At 38.9% G+C, this 17,441-nt stretch overlaps 1 protein-coding gene across 1 annotated transcript in view; it reads left to right on the top strand.

Annotated features, from left to right (window-relative positions):
• TRAK2 (trafficking kinesin protein 2) overlaps positions 1-17,441 on the top strand; it is a 48,598-nt gene that overhangs the window by 13,291 nt on the left and 17,866 nt on the right. Inside the window, exons 3-8 of the mRNA XM_068967534.1 lie at positions 4,982-5,058; positions 6,551-6,667; positions 14,820-15,029; positions 15,673-15,751; positions 16,675-16,805; positions 17,227-17,301. Of these exons, the coding sequence (XP_068823635.1) occupies positions 4,982-5,058; positions 6,551-6,667; positions 14,820-15,029; positions 15,673-15,751; positions 16,675-16,805; positions 17,227-17,301 (689 nt within the window). The remainder of the gene's footprint in view (positions 1-4,981; positions 5,059-6,550; positions 6,668-14,819; positions 15,030-15,672; positions 15,752-16,674; positions 16,806-17,226; positions 17,302-17,441) is intronic.

Below are 17,441 nucleotides of genomic sequence, written 5' to 3'. Positions count from 1 at the left end.
CAGTCCACTTTAGTTTGCTGATTCCTAGAATGTCGATGTTCATTCTTGCCATCTCCTGTTTGACCACTTCCAGTTTGCCTTGATTCATGGACCTAACATTCCAGGTTCCTATGCAATATTGCCCTTTACAGCATCGGACTTTGCTTCTATCACCAGTCCCATCCACAAGTGGGTGTTGTTTTTGCTTTGGCTCTATCCCTTCATTCTTTCTGGAGTTATTTCTCCACTGATCTCCAGTAGCATATTGGACACCTACCTACCTGGGGAGTTCATCTTTCAGTGTCCTATCTTTTTGCCTTTTCATACTGTCCATGGGGTTCTCAAGGCAAGAATACTGAAGTGGTTTGCCATTCCCTTCTCCAGTGGCCCACATTCTGTCAGAAACAGTGGCTGAGTTTATTTTGGGGGGCTCTAAAATCACTGCAGATGGTGAATGCAGCCATGAAATTAAAAGACACTTACTCCATGGAAGGAAAGTTATGACCAACCAGGACAGCATATTAAAAAGCAGAGACATTACTTTGTCCATAAAGGTCTGCCTAGTCAAGGCTATGGTTTTTCCAGTAGTCATGTATGGATGTGAGAGTTGGACTATAAAGAAACCTGAGCACCAAAGAATTGATGCTTTGAACTGTGGTGTTAGAGAAAACTCTTTAGAGTCCCTTGAACTGCAAGGAGATCCAACCAGTCCATCCTAAAGGAGATGAGTCCTGGGTGTCCATTAACTGATGTTGAAGCTGAAACTCCAATACTTTGGCCACCTGATGCAAAGAGCTGACTCATTTGAAAGGATCTGGATGCTGGGAAAGATTGAGGGCAGGAGGAGGAGAGGATGACAGATGAGATGGCTGGATGGCATCACCGACTCAAAGAACATGGGTTTGGGTAGACTCCAACAGTTGGTGATGGACAGGGAGGCCTGGTGTGCTGTGGTTCATGGGGTCACAAAGAGTCAGATACAACTGAGTAACTGAACTGAAGAAGAGCTGCTACTTTTTATTGCAAAGATAACATTTGTTCTTCATTGAAAATTAGCAAAAAGCTGACAAGAGAACAACAAATCAACTATAATCCATACTCAGAGATAATCACTATTAACATTTTAATGTATATTATTTCAGCCTCTCTTGTATATAGATATGTATAGATATGAGTACTCTAGTGTTCTTGCCTGGAGAATCCCAGGGATGGGGGAGCCTGGTGAGCTGTCGTCTGTGGGGTCGCACAGAGTCAGACACGACTGAAGCGACTTAGCAGCAGCAGCAGCATAGATTTGAGTGCATGCTAAATCACTTCAGTCATGTCCGACTCTTTGTAACCCACCAGGCTCCTCTGTCCGTGGGATTCTCCAGGCAAGAATACTGGTGGGTTGCCATGCCTTCCTCCAAGGAATCTTCCCAATCCAGGGATGAAACCCACCTCTCTTAGGTCTCCTGCATTGGCAGGCAAATTCTTTCCCACTAGCACCACCTGGGAAGCCCATGTATAGATATACCCACACCTTAAAAACAAAATCAGGACCTATGTTGTTTTATAACTTGTGTTCACAGATAAGTACTCTAATATTTCATCAGATAAGAGCCTTTTGATCTTGGTGGTACTATGGTAAAAAAAAGCAACATGGTGTAAAGAGCCCATCATTGAGAATGAGCAGACCCAAGTTTTTTCTTAGGACCTTGTGAGGTGCAAGCTGCTATCACCTCCTTATTATATCTTGGCTTTGCCACTAATAGTTTGCTTTCTCTCAGTCAGGTTTCCTCATATAAGAAAATGAGAACATTAAACGAGATATCTTCTTAAGGTTCAGCTTGTAATTATCAGACGATGACAGGTGGTTAGCATTTATAGGAAATATATTTTAGTTTCTCCTCACTAAAACATATGTTATTCCAGACATTTCTGTAATTACTGGGTCCTTCATTTTCAATTCCCCTTTTATCATGTGTGACTTGTATCTCACAGTGTTATTACATTCTTAATTTACAGGTTTTACTTCAAATTAAATTTTCCACTTCATCAACTCTTGTCAGTCATATAATATAAGCCATGTCCTGCAGTTTTTAAATTAGTAGTATAAAAACTGTCTTTAACTGAGTTTCCAGGATTCCTGGTTCTTGCTTTGAGTGTTAATCCTGGCTCATTGGTTTTCATCCCTAGCTTCACATCAGAACATCTGGCCTGTTTTCCTTACTACTTGTGCCCTGGGGTCCCTCGAAATGAACTCAGTTAGAATCTGCAGTTGAGACTCACTGCACTGTTACATTTGTCTTTGCAAACATTGGCTAGTTTTTTGTAGTTTAGAGTGTAGTTATATTGACTTGATTTTTCCCCTCCTCTATTATTGAGACCGGAAGTAGAAGAGACCACACACTGTATGTATCTGCCTTAATTTTTAATCTTTGTTCCTGAGCTATGCTACCAAGTTAAACTGTGAAGATTCCTTAGGCCCAAAAGCCTATTTCTTTTATCCCTGTGTGGTTAAAGTACAGAGCCATTTTATCTACTTGTAAATAAAAATTATTTTGTAATAAAAATGTTTCTTTCTAGTTTTTTTGTTTTTGTTGCTGCTGTTGTTAGTTTTCTTTTCAGTTTAAAACTTTTCCAGCAATCTCTTAATACTGACAACCCAGCACTTTGTTTTACTTTTAACTAGAAGTAAGACTATCATTAATAATTTGCTCTGGGTAATGGCTATCTTCCTTTTGAGCAGTGAAGCTGGGAAGAAAAATTAAAGGCTCAGATTAAAGTAAAACTTGTCTACTGGTGTCTTTTGAGCAATCTTAAGTGTTAAGATGGGTCCAAGGAACTAAAGATAACTCATAGTTTCTGCTGCCTAGTCAGTGTATTGTTTACAGAGAATTTTAAATCGGGGCTGTTTCACACATACCAGTTGTGTTTAAAAAGTATAGTTATGAATAGTTATATGATACCTAGCAGTTTATTAAATAATACTTAGTAAATTATCATATTTGAGCCTCCTAATGGCCTTGTGAGATGCTGTCATCTCCATATTATAAATATGAATCTGAATCTCAGAAGGGGTTCAAGATCACTCAAATACATGAATTCCGCTTCTCTGCTTCAAATCTCTGCTTTTTCACATTTCATGGCAAACAAATTATAAAATCAGTCTAAATCAAACCCAAGTCTGTTTCGTTAATGGTCTCCAAAGTCAAAAGTTCCTGTTAGGTAAAAGACCAGGACACCAAAAGAGTGCCTAACAGGCTTTTTAATGGCGAAGCGCTCCCGGGCGGTCGAGGAAGTCCGCGCCCAGACCGTGTTGGGGGTGGTTTTTATACCTTCGTTGCGAGGGATGGTCAGGCTAGATGGACGGGGGTTTGGATAGGTCGCCAGGCCAAGGCTTAATGGGCTGGCAGGTCCTTCTACGTGGCTGGGGTGGGGTGGCTTTAGCTGGCGAAGTGTGCTGTCATTTGTCCCCGGGATCTGGGAGGCTCCTTCCATTAGAGACCTCCCCCGCCGGCGGAGGAGAGAAAGGGGCAGCCCATCATGGCCCCCCAGGTACGACCTTACCGTTCCCTCTCTTATTATGCTTCATTGGCTTTAAAAAGGTATTGCTTATTGTGTTTTTGGAATCATTAGGGTCCTTTCTGTACTTTTCTTTGGAGCTAAATTAGTCAAGTGCAGTTCCTGAATTTATGGAGTGAAATAATGGATTTGAGTAATACAAGGAATATAATAGTATACAGTTCATTTTATAGCAAGGGCCTACCTATGATGAAGTTTATTATAAAGAAAAATAATTTTAAAGCTAAAAAGGGTTATGATTCACAATAAAACTACAAAAAGTCCTGCAAGTCCTATTCCTTATTTATTGATATTAACTCACATGATGGCTGATCACAGATGTTCAAAATAATCACAACAGAATTCTAATTAATTTCCTTTTACATTCAGTTCAGTTCAGTCACTCAGTCGTGTCCAACTTTGCAACCTCATGGACAGCAGCATGCCAGGTTTCCCTGTCCATCACCAACTATTGGAGCTTACTCAAATTCATCCATCAAGTCAGTGATGCCATCCAACCATCACATCCTCTGTCCCCTTCTCCACCTGCCTTGAATCTTTCCCAGCATCAGGGTCTTTCCCAAGAAGTCAGTTCTTCACATCAGGTGGCCAGAGTATTGAAGTTTCAACTTCAACATCAGTCCTTCCAATGAATATTAAGGACTGATTTCCTTTAGGATTGACTGGTTTGATTTCCTTGCAGTCCAGGGGACTCTCTCACGAGTCTTCTCCAACACCACAGTTCAAAAGCATCAGTTCTTTGGCACTCAGCTTTCTTTATGGTCCAACTTGCACATTCATACGTGAGTACTGGAAAAACCATAACTTTTAACTAGATGGACCTTTGTCAGCAAAGTAATGTCTCTGCTTTTAAATATTCTGTCTAGGTTGGTCACAGCTTTTCTTCCAAGGAGCAAGTGTCTTTTAATTTCATGGCTGCCATCACCATCTGCAGTGATCTTGGAGCCCAAGAAAATAGTCTGTCACTGTTTCCATTGTTTCCCCATCTATTTGCTGAAGAGATGGGGCCAGATGCCATGATCTTAGTTTTTTGAATAACTCCTCACAAACTCATCCCTCAATAACTTTAGATTAGGGTATAAAATGATTGGTAGTTCAGTTAATTCTCTGGCCTACATCTTCTAAAATGAGTGAGACAAAATTCCAGTCTTACCACAGAAAGAGAAGATAGTCAGGAGGTGACTACCCTGTGACCAGTTGATACTTTCTTAATTCATTATATGATATACATTTTGTTTGTAGTAATTGGTCTGTCCTGACTGTCTAACGTGTGAACTATTTCTTCTCTTTTTGTTTTTTCACCTGTATTTTTATTCTCAATAACTTTTTGTAAAAGCCTGAGTTGTTTGTTGTGTTGTTACCTTTCAATTCTTATGAATATTTAAAACTTTGTGTTATTTCTGTATCCTATAAACAGTTGTTTTAACTATCTTAGTTCTAGGCACAGACAGAGTGGAGCAGATGACCAAAACTTACAATGACATCGACATGGTTACACATCTCCTGGCAGAGGTAGGAATGTGTCCTCTTTCTCCAGTACAAAAAGTAAACCTTGAAGATCATTTAGGAGCTATTAAATTTGCACATCAATGACAAATGATGATGTCTTTGCCCTAGGTTGTTCTGTATAAGGTTGTTACAGCTAGAACAACTCAAACCAACTGGCATTCCAAAGTAGAATGGCTCCTGAAGTTTATTTTTATAAAGTTGCACAGCACTTAATTGTTTATTGTTGTGTTATAATGATGCTGGCTGGCTTCACTGTCTTAGAAAAGCAATCTTTAAAAAAATATGTTTTCTTAAATAAATCCTTGCTGTCACTTACCCTGAAACAGGGCTCCCATTCAAGAAGCAGCTCGTTTGCAAATAAATACCAACAGTTTGGAGCACCTTCCCTTTTCTACTTTCTTTCAGGCTATTATCTGAGCCCTCTTTGTCCATGACATTTTTAGTATATATAGTGTATCTCTTCTGAGTGGTGGTCTTAGAGAGCTCTCCCTATGCTTAAAGTTCAGTTGATCTTATGGAAATTATCTTTCTCTTTGAAGTACCCTTCTCCTCACATGTCCCCCTCACCCTTGGCAGCTCCCCAGAATAATTTTGTATATGTCACTTAGCCTATATTGAAAATGAAATTAGTGGGCCTTGAAATTTAGAGATAACCCATCTACCAGTTTTCATGTTACTATGGAACAAAAAGAAGCTTAATTTTATTTGCAGTGATTAATGTGAGCATAACCATATACCATAAGGCACTTAGATATTTTAATATATTGATAGTTTTCCGTCCTACAGAATACAAGCCTCACCTCTACCATATAGAGGGAATCCCTATGCCCTTGCTAAGTTATTACCATCTACCCAGACAGAGTAACTCTTGGCTTGGGCCTCCCTTCATCATTACCACTGATTTCTTTAGACTCCCTTCTTCTCTATACTCTAAGAAGAACCCTATAGCCTTGAAATGTCCAATCTGTTATATCCCCTATTTTATTTCATATCGTGATCTTATACCAGTTGACAATAGGCTTCTTGATTATGGTTTCTTCTGAGCCTCTGGCTCTGAATGCATACAAGCTTTTCCTTGATTTTCAGCATGCCTACTGTATCATTACCCTGCTCAAAGACAAATGTATTCAACAAATATTTATTGGGCTTTTACTGTGGGTCAGGCCCTGTCCTCATTTTTAAAGACTATATTAGTTTTCTAAGTTTCCAAAGTCATAAGTTTAAAGATAGAGTTGCTGTATCCTGATTAATAGGATGATCAATAAATCTCACTTAATATTAAGAAATACTCTCTTGCATTTATAACTATGGTGGTCATCCATTTGACCACATATTTTAAACACCATTTGTGTGTCAGGCCCTGTATTCGTTTGTATGTCTGGGCATTAAAATGGACCTTGATGCTTTCTAGGACATTGCTTTTAATGACTGCAGGATTTCTAAACTACTACTTAATTTTGTCTGTACTCAAGAGATGTATTTGGTGTTTTAACAGAGGGATCGTGATCTGGAGCTAGCTGCTCGAATTGGACAAGCTCTCTTAAAGAGGAACCATGCCTTGTCTGAGCAGAATGAAACCCTGGAGGAGCAACTGGGACAAGCCTTTGATCAAGTATGTCTTGGATCAAGTATTTACAGCATGAAACAGTTAGATTTGGGAAATGGAGAATTTATTTTCCCGGTGTCCCTGAAATGATGACAATAGGTAGACAGAGAATACCAGCACATATTAACTGTTGGTATCCATTGAACTAACCAGTAGAGAAATTAAATGTTAGTGTACAGAGGAGTATTCATGTGACTCTACCTTAGTCAATATAAAGTCTATATTGAGTACCTACAGTACTTGTGGCATCCTATTTAGATTCTAATGGCTTCCCTGATAGCTCAGTTGGCAAAGAATCTGCCTGCAATACAGGACACCCTGGTTCAATTCCTGGGTCAGGAAGACCAACTGGACAAGGGATAAGCTACCTATTCCAGTATTTCGGGGCTTCCCTTGTGGCTCAACTGGTAAAGATCCACCTGCAATGCAAGAGACCTGGGGTCGACCCCTGGGTTGAGAAGATCCCCTGTAGAAGGGAAAGGCTACCAACTCCAATATTCTGCCCTGGAGAATTCCATGGACTGTATAGACCATTGGGTTGCAAATTCTAACACTTTATCCTTACTCCTTCATGTAGACTTTTTGTGTTATCTTATCCTAATGTTTTAAAATACACCCCAAAGTAATAGAACCCAAAGAAAGTATCTTTCTTCAAAAACCCAAACAAGAAAAGGAAAAATACTTTAATTTGTCATCTAGTTTCATTTACATTTTATATAAACACATCGTGTTTAGTAACAGTCAAGCCTTTGAGTTTAAACTACTAATTCCCTAGAATTAAAGTTGGTAAGTCATATAGAGTTACACAGCATAAAAATGCAAACCTTTAGAGGTGGTTGGAAGATGGTGGAGGAATAGGACGGGGAGACCACTTTCTCCCCCACAAATTCATCAAAAGAACATTTGAACGCTGAATAAATTCCACAAAACAACTTCTGAATGCTGGCAGAGGACATCAGGCACCCAAAAAAGCAGCCCATTTTCTTCAAAAGGAGGTAGGAAAAAATATGAAAGATAAAAAGAGAGACAAAAGAGGTAGGTTCAGAGATCCGTCCCGGGAAGGGAGTCTTAAAAAAGAGAGAAGTTTCCAAACACCAGGAAACACACTCACTGGCGAGTCTGTGGCGAGCCTTGGAACCTCAGAGGGCAACATAACCTGGAGGAAAAATAAATAATTAAACCCACAGATTCCGTGCCCAATGGTAACTCTCAGCAGAGAAGCAGCGCAGACCCCCGCATCTGCCACTAGCAAGCGGGGTCTGGGGAGGGGGGTGTGGGCTGCATTGCTTAGAGTAAGGACCAGGCCTGAATGCCCCAAGGGCAAACTGAGGGAACTAACATGAGATTGTAAACCAGACTGTGGGATAGCTAACCCGCGAAAAGCCCTAACCTAAGACACCGCCAGACCCACTCACAGAACAAAGGACTGACTAGAGCTACGCGAAAAGCCCTAACCTAAGACACTGCCAGGCCCACTCACAGAACAAAGGACTGAGCAGAGCTAGCCGGCTGTGGATCGGCCCATACCCTGCCGGAGACAGGCAGGTGAGGGCAGCCAGAGCCGGAAGGGGGCAATAGCGGACACAGAGAGGCATCCTATACCAAACTGCAAGCAGGCTTCTTTGCTAACCAAGACTTCCTGGGATTCTGGACGGTCGACATCTGCCTGAGAAGGTGCGTCAGTTGTATACGCAGAAAACCGAGTGGCAGGGACGGGGGAGGCAATAAGTTATAGCAACCATGCTCGCCAAACACCTGGTCACCTGAGCTGCTCAGACCTGGGAAGGGCACAAAATGCAGGCCCAACCGAGTCTGCACCTTTGAGGAGTACCTGAGTACCTGAACCTGAGCGGCTTAGACCTGGGAAGTGCATACAACCCAGGACCGGCCTCAGACAGTTCCTGGCAGAGCAACCTAGAGCCTAAGCAATGTAGACAGGGAAAGCACACACGCTGTGAGCAGGGGCAAACCCAATGTGGCCGAGACACTGCGAGCACACGCCAGTGTTATTTGTTTGCAGTGTTCCTCCCTCCCTACAGCACAACTGAACAAGGGAGCCTAAAAAGTGTCCACCACCGCCCCCTTGTGTCAGGGCGGAAGTTAGACACTGAAGAGACCAGCGAACAGAAGAAGCTAAAACAGAGGGAACCGCCTTGGAAGTGACAGATGGAGAAGTCTTGAGCCTGCTGTAAGAATAAAACTGAAAAACAGAAGCAGGAGGCTTAAGTCCAAATCCTGAGAATACCAGAGAACTCCTGCCTCCAGGGAACATTGATCGATAGGAGCTCATCAAATGCCTCCATACCTACACTGAAACCAAGCACCACCCAAAGGCCAACAAGTTCCAGAGCAAGACATACCACACAAATTCTCCAGCAACACAGGAACATAGCCCTGAGCTTCAATGTACAGGCTGCCCAAAGTCACTCCAAACCCATTGACATCTCCTAACTCATTACTGGACACTTCATTGCACTCCAGAGAGAAGAAATCCAGCTCCACCCACCAGAACACCCACACTAGCTTCCCTAACCAGGAAACCTTGACAAGCCACCCGTTGAACCCTACCCACAGCGAGAAAACTCCACAATAAACAGAACTCCATAACTGCCAGAATTCAGAAAGGCCACCCCAAACACAGCAATATAAACAAGATGAAGAAGCAGAGAAATACCCAGCAGGTAAAGGAATGGGATAAATGCCCACCAAACCGAACAAAAGAGGAAGAGATAGGGGGTCTACCTGATAGAGAATTCCGAATAATGATAATGAAAATGATCCAAAATCTTGAAAACAAAATGGAGTTACAGATAAATAGCCTGGAGACAAGGACTGAGAATATGCAAGAAAGATTTAACAAGGACCTAGAGGAAATAAAAAAGTCAATATGTAATGAATAATGCAATCAAAAACACTCTGGAGGGAACCAACAGTAGAATAATGGAGGCAGAACATAGTGTAAGTGAGATAGAAGATAGAATGGTAGAAATAAATGAAACAGAGAGGAAAAAAGAAAAACGAAATGAGGACAATCTCACAAACCTCTGGGACAATGTTAAATGCCCCAACATTCGAATCACAGGAGTCCCAGAAGAAGAATATGAAAAGAAAGACCATGAGAAAATACTTGAGGAGATAATAGTTGAAAACTTCCCTAAAATGGGGGAGGAAATGATCACCGAAGTCCAAGAAACCCAGAGAGTCCCAAACAGGATAAACCCAAGGCGAAACACCCCAAGACATATTATTAATCAAATGAACAAAGATCAAACCCAAAGAAGAAATATTAAAAGCAGCAAGGGAAAAACAACAAATAACACACAAGGGGATCCCCATCAGGATAACAGCTGATCTTTCAATAGAAACTCTTCAGGCCAGGAGGGAATGGCAGGACATACTTACAGTGATGAAAGAAAATAACCTACAGCCCAGATTACTGTACCCAGGCAAGGATCTCATTCAGATATGAAGGAGAAATCAAAAGCTTTACAGACAAGCAAAAGCTGAGAGAATTCAGCACCACCAAACCAGCTCTCCAACAAATGCTAAAGGATCTTCTCTAGACAGGAAACACAGAAAGGGTGTATAAACTGAAACCAAAAACAATAAAGTAAATCAGTGGGATCATACTTATCAATAATTACCTTAAATGTAAATAGGTTGAATGCCCCAACCAAAAGAAAAAGACTGGCTGAATGGATACAAAAACAAGACCCCTACATATGTTGTCTAGAAGAGACCCACCTCAAAACAAGGGACACATACAGACTGAAGTGAAAGGCTGGAAAAAGATATTCCAGGCAAATAGAGACCAAAAGAAAGCAGGTTTGCAATACTCATATCAGATTAAATAGACTTTAAAACAAAGTCTGTGAAAAGATACAAAGAAGGACACTACATAATGATCAAAGGATCAATCCAAGAAGAAGATATGATAATTATAAATATATACGCTCCCAACATAGGAACAGTGCAATATGTAAGATAAATGCTAACAAGTATGAAGGGGGAAATAAACAATAACACAATAATAGTGGGAGACTTTAATACCCCACTCACACCTATGGATAGATCAACTAAACAGAAAATTAACAAGGAAACACAAACTTTAAAGGACAATAGACTAGTTAGACCTAATTGATATCTATAGGACATTTCACCCCAAACAATGAATTTCACCTTTTTCTCAAGCGCACATGGAACCTTCTCCAGGATAGATCACATCCTGGGCTATAAATCTAGCATTGGTAAATTGAAAAAAAATTGAAATGATTCAAGATCTTTTCTGACCACAATGCAGTAAGATTAGATCTCAATTACAGGAGGAAAACTATTAAAAATTTCAACGTACGGAGGCTGAACAACACGCTGCTGAATAACCAACAAATCACAAAAAAAATCAAGAAAGAAATCAAAATATGCATAGAAACTAATGAAAATGAAAACACAACAATCCCAAACCTGTGGGACACTGTAAAAGCAGTGCTAAGGGGAAGGTTCATAGCAATACAGGCATACCTCAAGAAACAAGAAAAAAGTCAAAAAAATAACCTAACTCTACACCTAAAGCAACTAGAAAAGGAAGAAACAAAGAACCCCAGGGTTAGTAGAAAGAAAGAAATCTTTAAAATTAAGGCAGAAATAATGCAAAAGAAAGAAAAGAGACCATAGCAAAAAATCAACAAAGCCAAAAGCTGGTTCTTTGAGAGGATAAATAAAATTGACAAACCATTAGCCAGACACATCAAGAAACAAAGGGAGAAAAATCAAATCAATAAAATTAGAAATGAAAGTGGAGAGATCACAACAGACAACACAGAAATACAAAGGATCATGAGAGACTACTATCAGCAATTATATGCCAATAAAATGGACAACTTGGAATAAATGGACAAAATCTTAGAAAAGTACAACTTTCCAAAACTGAACCAGGAAGAAATACAAAATCTTCACAGACCCATCACAAGCATGGAAATAAAACTGTAATCAGAAATCTTCCAGCAAACAAAAGCCCAGGTCCAGATGGCTTCACAGCTGAATTCTACCAAAAATTTAGAGGAGAGCTAACACCTATCCTACTCAAACTCTTCCAGAAAATTGCAGAGGAAGGTAAACTTCCAAATGCATTCTATGAGGCCACCATCACCCTAATACCAAAACTTGACAAAGATGCCACAAAAAAAGAAAACTACAGGCCAATATCACTGATGAGCATAGATGCAAAAATCCTTAACAAAATTCTAGCAATCAGAATCCAACAGCACATTGAAAAGATCATACCTCATGACCAAGTGGGCTTTATCCCAGGGATGCAAGGATTCTTCAATAACCACAAATCAATCAATGAATTACACCACATTAACAAACTGAAAAATAAAAGCCATATGATTATCTCAATAGATGCAGAGAAAGCCTTTGACAAAATTCAACACCCATTTGTGATAAAAACCCTCCAGAAAGCAGGAATAGAAGGAACATACCTCAACATAATAAAAGCTACATATGAAAAACCCACAGCAAACATTATCCTCAATGGTGAAAAACTGAAAACATTTCCCCTAAAGTCAGGAACAAGACAAGAGTGCCCACTTTCACCACTACTGTTCAACATAGTTTTGGAAGTTTTGGCCACAGCAATCAGAGCAGAAAAAGAAATAAAAGGAATCCAAATTGGAAAAGAAGAAGTAAAACTCTCACTGTTTGCAGATGACAAGATCCTCTATATAGAAAACCCTAAAGACTCCACCAGAAAATTACTAGAGCTAATTAATGAATATAGTAAAGTAGCAGGATATAAAATCAACACACAGAAATACCTTGCATTCCTATACACTAATAATGACAAAATAGAGAATTAAGGAAACAATTCCATTCACCATTGCGATGAAAAGGATAAAATACTTTGGAATATATCTACCTAAAGAAACAAAAGACCTATATATAGAAAACTGTAAAACACTGGTGAAAGAAATCAAAGAGGACACTAATAGATGGAGAAATATACTGTGTTGATGGATCGAAAGAATCAATATAGTGAAAATGAGTATACTACCCAAAGCAATCTATAGATTCAATGCAATCCCTATCAAGCTACCAATGGTATTTTTTACAGAGCTAGAACAAATAATTTCACAATTTGTATGGAAATACAAAAAACCTCAAATAGCCAAAGCAATCTTGAGAAAGAAGAATGGAACTGGAGGAAACAACCTGCCTGACTTCAGCCTCTACTACAAAGCCACAGTCATCAAGACAGTATGGTACTGGTACAAAGACAGAAATATAGATCCATGGAACAAAATAGAAAGCCCAGAGATAAATCCACGCACCTATGGACACCTTATCTTTGGCAAAGGAGGCAAGAATATACAATGGAGAAAAGACAATCTCTTTAACAAGTGGTGCTGGGAAAACTGGTCAACCACTTGTAAAAGAATGAATCTAGAACACTTTCTAACACCATACACAAAAAATAAACTCAAAATGGGTTAAAGATCTAAACATAAGACCAGAAACTATAAAGCTCCTAGAGGAGAACATAGGCAAAACACTCTCTGACATAAATCACAGCAGGATCCTCTATGACCCACCTCCCAGAATATTGGAAATAAAAGCAAAAATAAACAAATGGGACCTAATTAAAATTAAAAGCTTCTGCACAACAAAGGAAACTATAAGCAAAGTGAAAAGACAGCCTTCAGAATAGGAGAAAATAATAGCAAATGAAGCAACTGACAAAGAATTAATCTCAAAAATATACAAGCAACTCCTGTAGCTGAATTCCAGAAAAATAAACGACCCAATCAAAAACTGGGGCAAAGAACTAAACAGATATTTTCTCCAAAGAAGACATACAGATGGCTAACAAACACATGAAAAGATCCTCAATCAACATCATTCATTATTAGAGAAATGCAAATCGAAACCACAATGAGGTACCATTTCATGCCAGTCAGAATGGCTGCTGTCCAAAAGTCTACAAGCAATAAATGCTGGAGAGGGTGTGGAGAAAAGGGAACCCTCTTCCACTGTTGGTGAGAATGCAAACTAGTACAGCCACTGTGGAGAACAGGAGATTCCTTAAAAACCTGGAAATAGAACTGCCATATGACCCAGCAATCCCACTGCTGGGCATACACACCGAGGAAACCAGAATTGAAAGAGACACGTGTACCCCAATGTTCATCGCAACACTGTTTATAATACCCAGGACATGGAAGCAACCTAGATGTCCATCAGCAGATGAATGGATAAGAGAGCTGTGGTACATATACACAATGGAGTATTATTCAGCCATTAAAAAGAATACATTTGAATCAGTTCTAATGAGGTGGATGAAACTGGAGCCTATTATACAGAGTGAAGTAAGCCAGAAAGAAAAACACCAATACAGTATAGTAACGCATATATATGGAATTTAGAAAGATGGTAACGATAACCCTGTATGCGAGACAGCAAAAGAGACACAGTCTTTTGGACTCTGTGGGAGAGGGCGAGGGTGGGATGATTTGTGAGAATGGCCTTGAAACATGTATATTATCATATGTGAAAGAAATCGCCAGTCCAGGTTCTATGCATGATACAGGATGCTCAGGGCTGGTGCACTGGGATGACCCAGAGGAATGGGATGGGAAGGAAGGTGGGAGGGGGGCTCAGGATGGGGAACACATGTAACCCCGTGGCAGATTCATGTCAATGTATGGCAAAACCAATACAATATTTTAAAGTAATAATTAAATAAATAAATGGAAATTATGGGAAAAATAATGCAAACCTTTAGAATGAGAATTTGAAGTAAGGCTCTATTCTGATATTTTGAGGTTTCTTTTGTTTTGTTTTGAACCCTGAATATGTCACCTTATGTGAAATTTCCTCCTATATTCCTATTATATTGAATATGGAAATTGGCCTTTCTTTTCACCTACTATAGAATAAACTATGTTCATTGAGTTAGTGCTCTGAAATTATAGCTCAGGAAATATATGAGGTTTTTGACTCTCTTTTTAGCTCTTATTACTTTAATCAATAGAACCTAGAAGCTGATTTTATGATTTTGTTTTATGGTGAGAAATAGTTGCCCCATGAATTAGAAGGTATATTACTTGTAAATAATGTAAAATAAAGACTGTCTTGTAAATCAAGCCCTTTTGATGTGCAGGTTAATCAACTGCAGCATGAGCTGTCCAAGAAAGATGAGTTGCTTCGAATTGTCTCCATTGCTTCTGAAGAGAGTGAAACTGATTCCAGCTGCTCTACACCTCTTCGCTTCAATGAGTCCTTTAGCTTATCTCAAGGTTTGCTGCAATTGGACATGCTGCAGGAAAAGCTCAAGGAACTGGAAGAAGAGAATATGCTTCTTCGATCCAAGGCACGGTCAAATTATTTCTCACTCTCCTTTACCTTAAAGGCTATAAAGTTTAGGTAGTATTGGGGTGAAATATGGCATAACTAAGGACTTGCTATTGACATTCCAGTGGGGGTGGGGTGGGTGGCAGCTAAGACATAGGTGATTGATTACCTTCCACTGTTACTTAGAGCCCACTGAAAAATGAATAGCAAGCTGACAGGTGAAAGAGGGGAAACCACAGCATACAATATATATGTTGTAGAGTTTACACAAATAGCTAAATCATTACACCCAAGGTAAGAACTGTATTGGAAAATGTTTCATGAGCTTATATAATGGGGGAGGGTCAGAGAATGGATCAAAGCAGTGCTACTTAAACAAGCGACATTTTAGTTGAGGCTGAGGATTAGCCTATCAGAGATATATGATGGAGAGCAGGGGCTGGAGGTGGAGATGTGCAAAGGCCCTGTAAAGAGTAAGGGGGAAATGTTTGTCATGTCCTATTCCATAGTCTTTATTTTGTGATAGATAAAGCTTTATGAGTTTTTGTTTTCCTTTGCAAGTGATGAACTTTTATCTTAAATTAGTAGTAAGAGTTTTCTTTAGTTAATACTAGAAAATCATTAGAAGATATTATCACATACTGATTTTTTTTCCCTTGAAGGCTTGTCACATAAAGACAGAAACTATTACCTATGAAGAGAAAGAACAACAGCTTGTCAGTGATTGTGTTAAAGAACTTCGTAAGTATTAATGTGTTCTGTTTTATAGCCTCTGGGTTATTCTTTGGTAGGGTATCACTAACTCAGAAATTAGATCAATGATTTCAATAAAAGCATGTCAAGAAACAAATAGTTACTGAAAATCTTGAAATATAACATTGAGCCCACAACTCTAAATAAAGTTCCATTTGTATTTTTAAGAAATATCTTTGTCATCATTAAATAAAGACCTATATTTCTGCCTGTTACAGCATATTAAAATGAAAGGAACCAAAACTCTTATGTTGTTGGTGCAGAAATAGTCCTGTAGAGAATATGATTGCCAAAGTCAGGAAACCAATTAGTAGCACAACTAGAGCTTAAATGATGGTGTAAAATATAACATTCAGTGAGTACTTGCTAAATGTGAACTGTGTTTCTATAAAGGAATATATTTTGCTTTCATGTATTATTACCTAAAAAAAGTAAATCAGTTGGAAAAAGATCAGCTTTACTAGAGAAAAAGTTTGAATCTCTCTATAAATGTATATAGCCTTTGTTATATATGTTAAGTTTGATTTTCATTTCTTTGGGGATCTTATTTATATCCCTGACGATTATTCAAAAACATAGTGTCTCAGCACTTGCAAACATACATAATTCACTTATCTTTTTTCAGCTTTATCCTTCATAAAGAAAAAGACAGAGGCAAAATCTTTAGCTTGTTTGCCTTTGCAAGTTATCTCTTTTTGGCTTCAGTGCCTCTTATTAAATTCCCAGCATTTGTCTATTTCAGAAGAACCTTCAGTTTTCTCTGTTGGGTTATTCAGGTTTATTACTTTAAGTTTATGTTAAAGAAAAATCAATTCATGATAGCCCAATGCTTGTTACAAAACAGGATTTGGCCCACAGGCCATAGTTTAATGTCCTATGTTTATATTAATTTTTAAATTTTTGTTGTCCAGGTGAAACCAATGCTCAGATGTCCAGAATGACTGAAGAATTGTCTGGGAAGAGTGATGAACTGATTCGATACCAAGAAGAGATTTCCTCTCTCTTGTCTCAGATTGTAGATCTTCAGCACAAACTTAAAGAAGTAGGTTCATTCATTCAACAGATGTTTGTTAAGCACTGACCTAGTACTTATGCACTGTTAAGTGCTAACCAAAATAAACATAGTCCCTGCCCTTTTACAGTGCTGTAGTCTTTCTGACTGCTGTTTTAGTCTTCCGTCATGAAATAACTACTTTCAAATCATTATTTCTTTCCATTAAATGGAATTCTCTTTTCCTCAGAAGGTTGTGATATGAACTACTGACTCATGCTCTTTGTCCTTTAAATACCTTGATAGATTTTGTATTCTGCCCATTTTATTGCTATTGTTTGGCTTTTGAAAGGTTAGCTTTTGCTATTCCTCTAGACTGTCCCCTGGAAAACATTCTCCAGATGTCTTAAAAAGAGAGTAACCTCTATTTTATGTGGGAAGGCTTCATATGTCTCTTTTAATATGTTGTTAGCATGTGATTGAGAAGGAAGAACTGAGACTTCACCTCCAAGCTTCCAAAGATGCCCAAAGACAATTGACGATGGAGGTAATGAGATCTTCCTTTATCTTGTGTAATATGGGAGAGAGAAATGAATAGTTTCTTTCTTCTTTGTGAATAAGAATGATTAAAGATGATTACCAGGTTTGAAATAACCACAGAAGATTAAAATGCTATTATGAGATCTA

Source organism: Capricornis sumatraensis, chromosome 3 (genome assembly GCF_032405125.1).
Source record: "Capricornis sumatraensis isolate serow.1 chromosome 3, serow.2, whole genome shotgun sequence".
In the NCBI taxonomy this organism is placed as follows: domain Eukaryota; kingdom Metazoa; phylum Chordata; class Mammalia; order Artiodactyla; family Bovidae; genus Capricornis; species Capricornis sumatraensis.
This window is presented reverse-complemented; position numbering and strand designations above follow the sequence as displayed.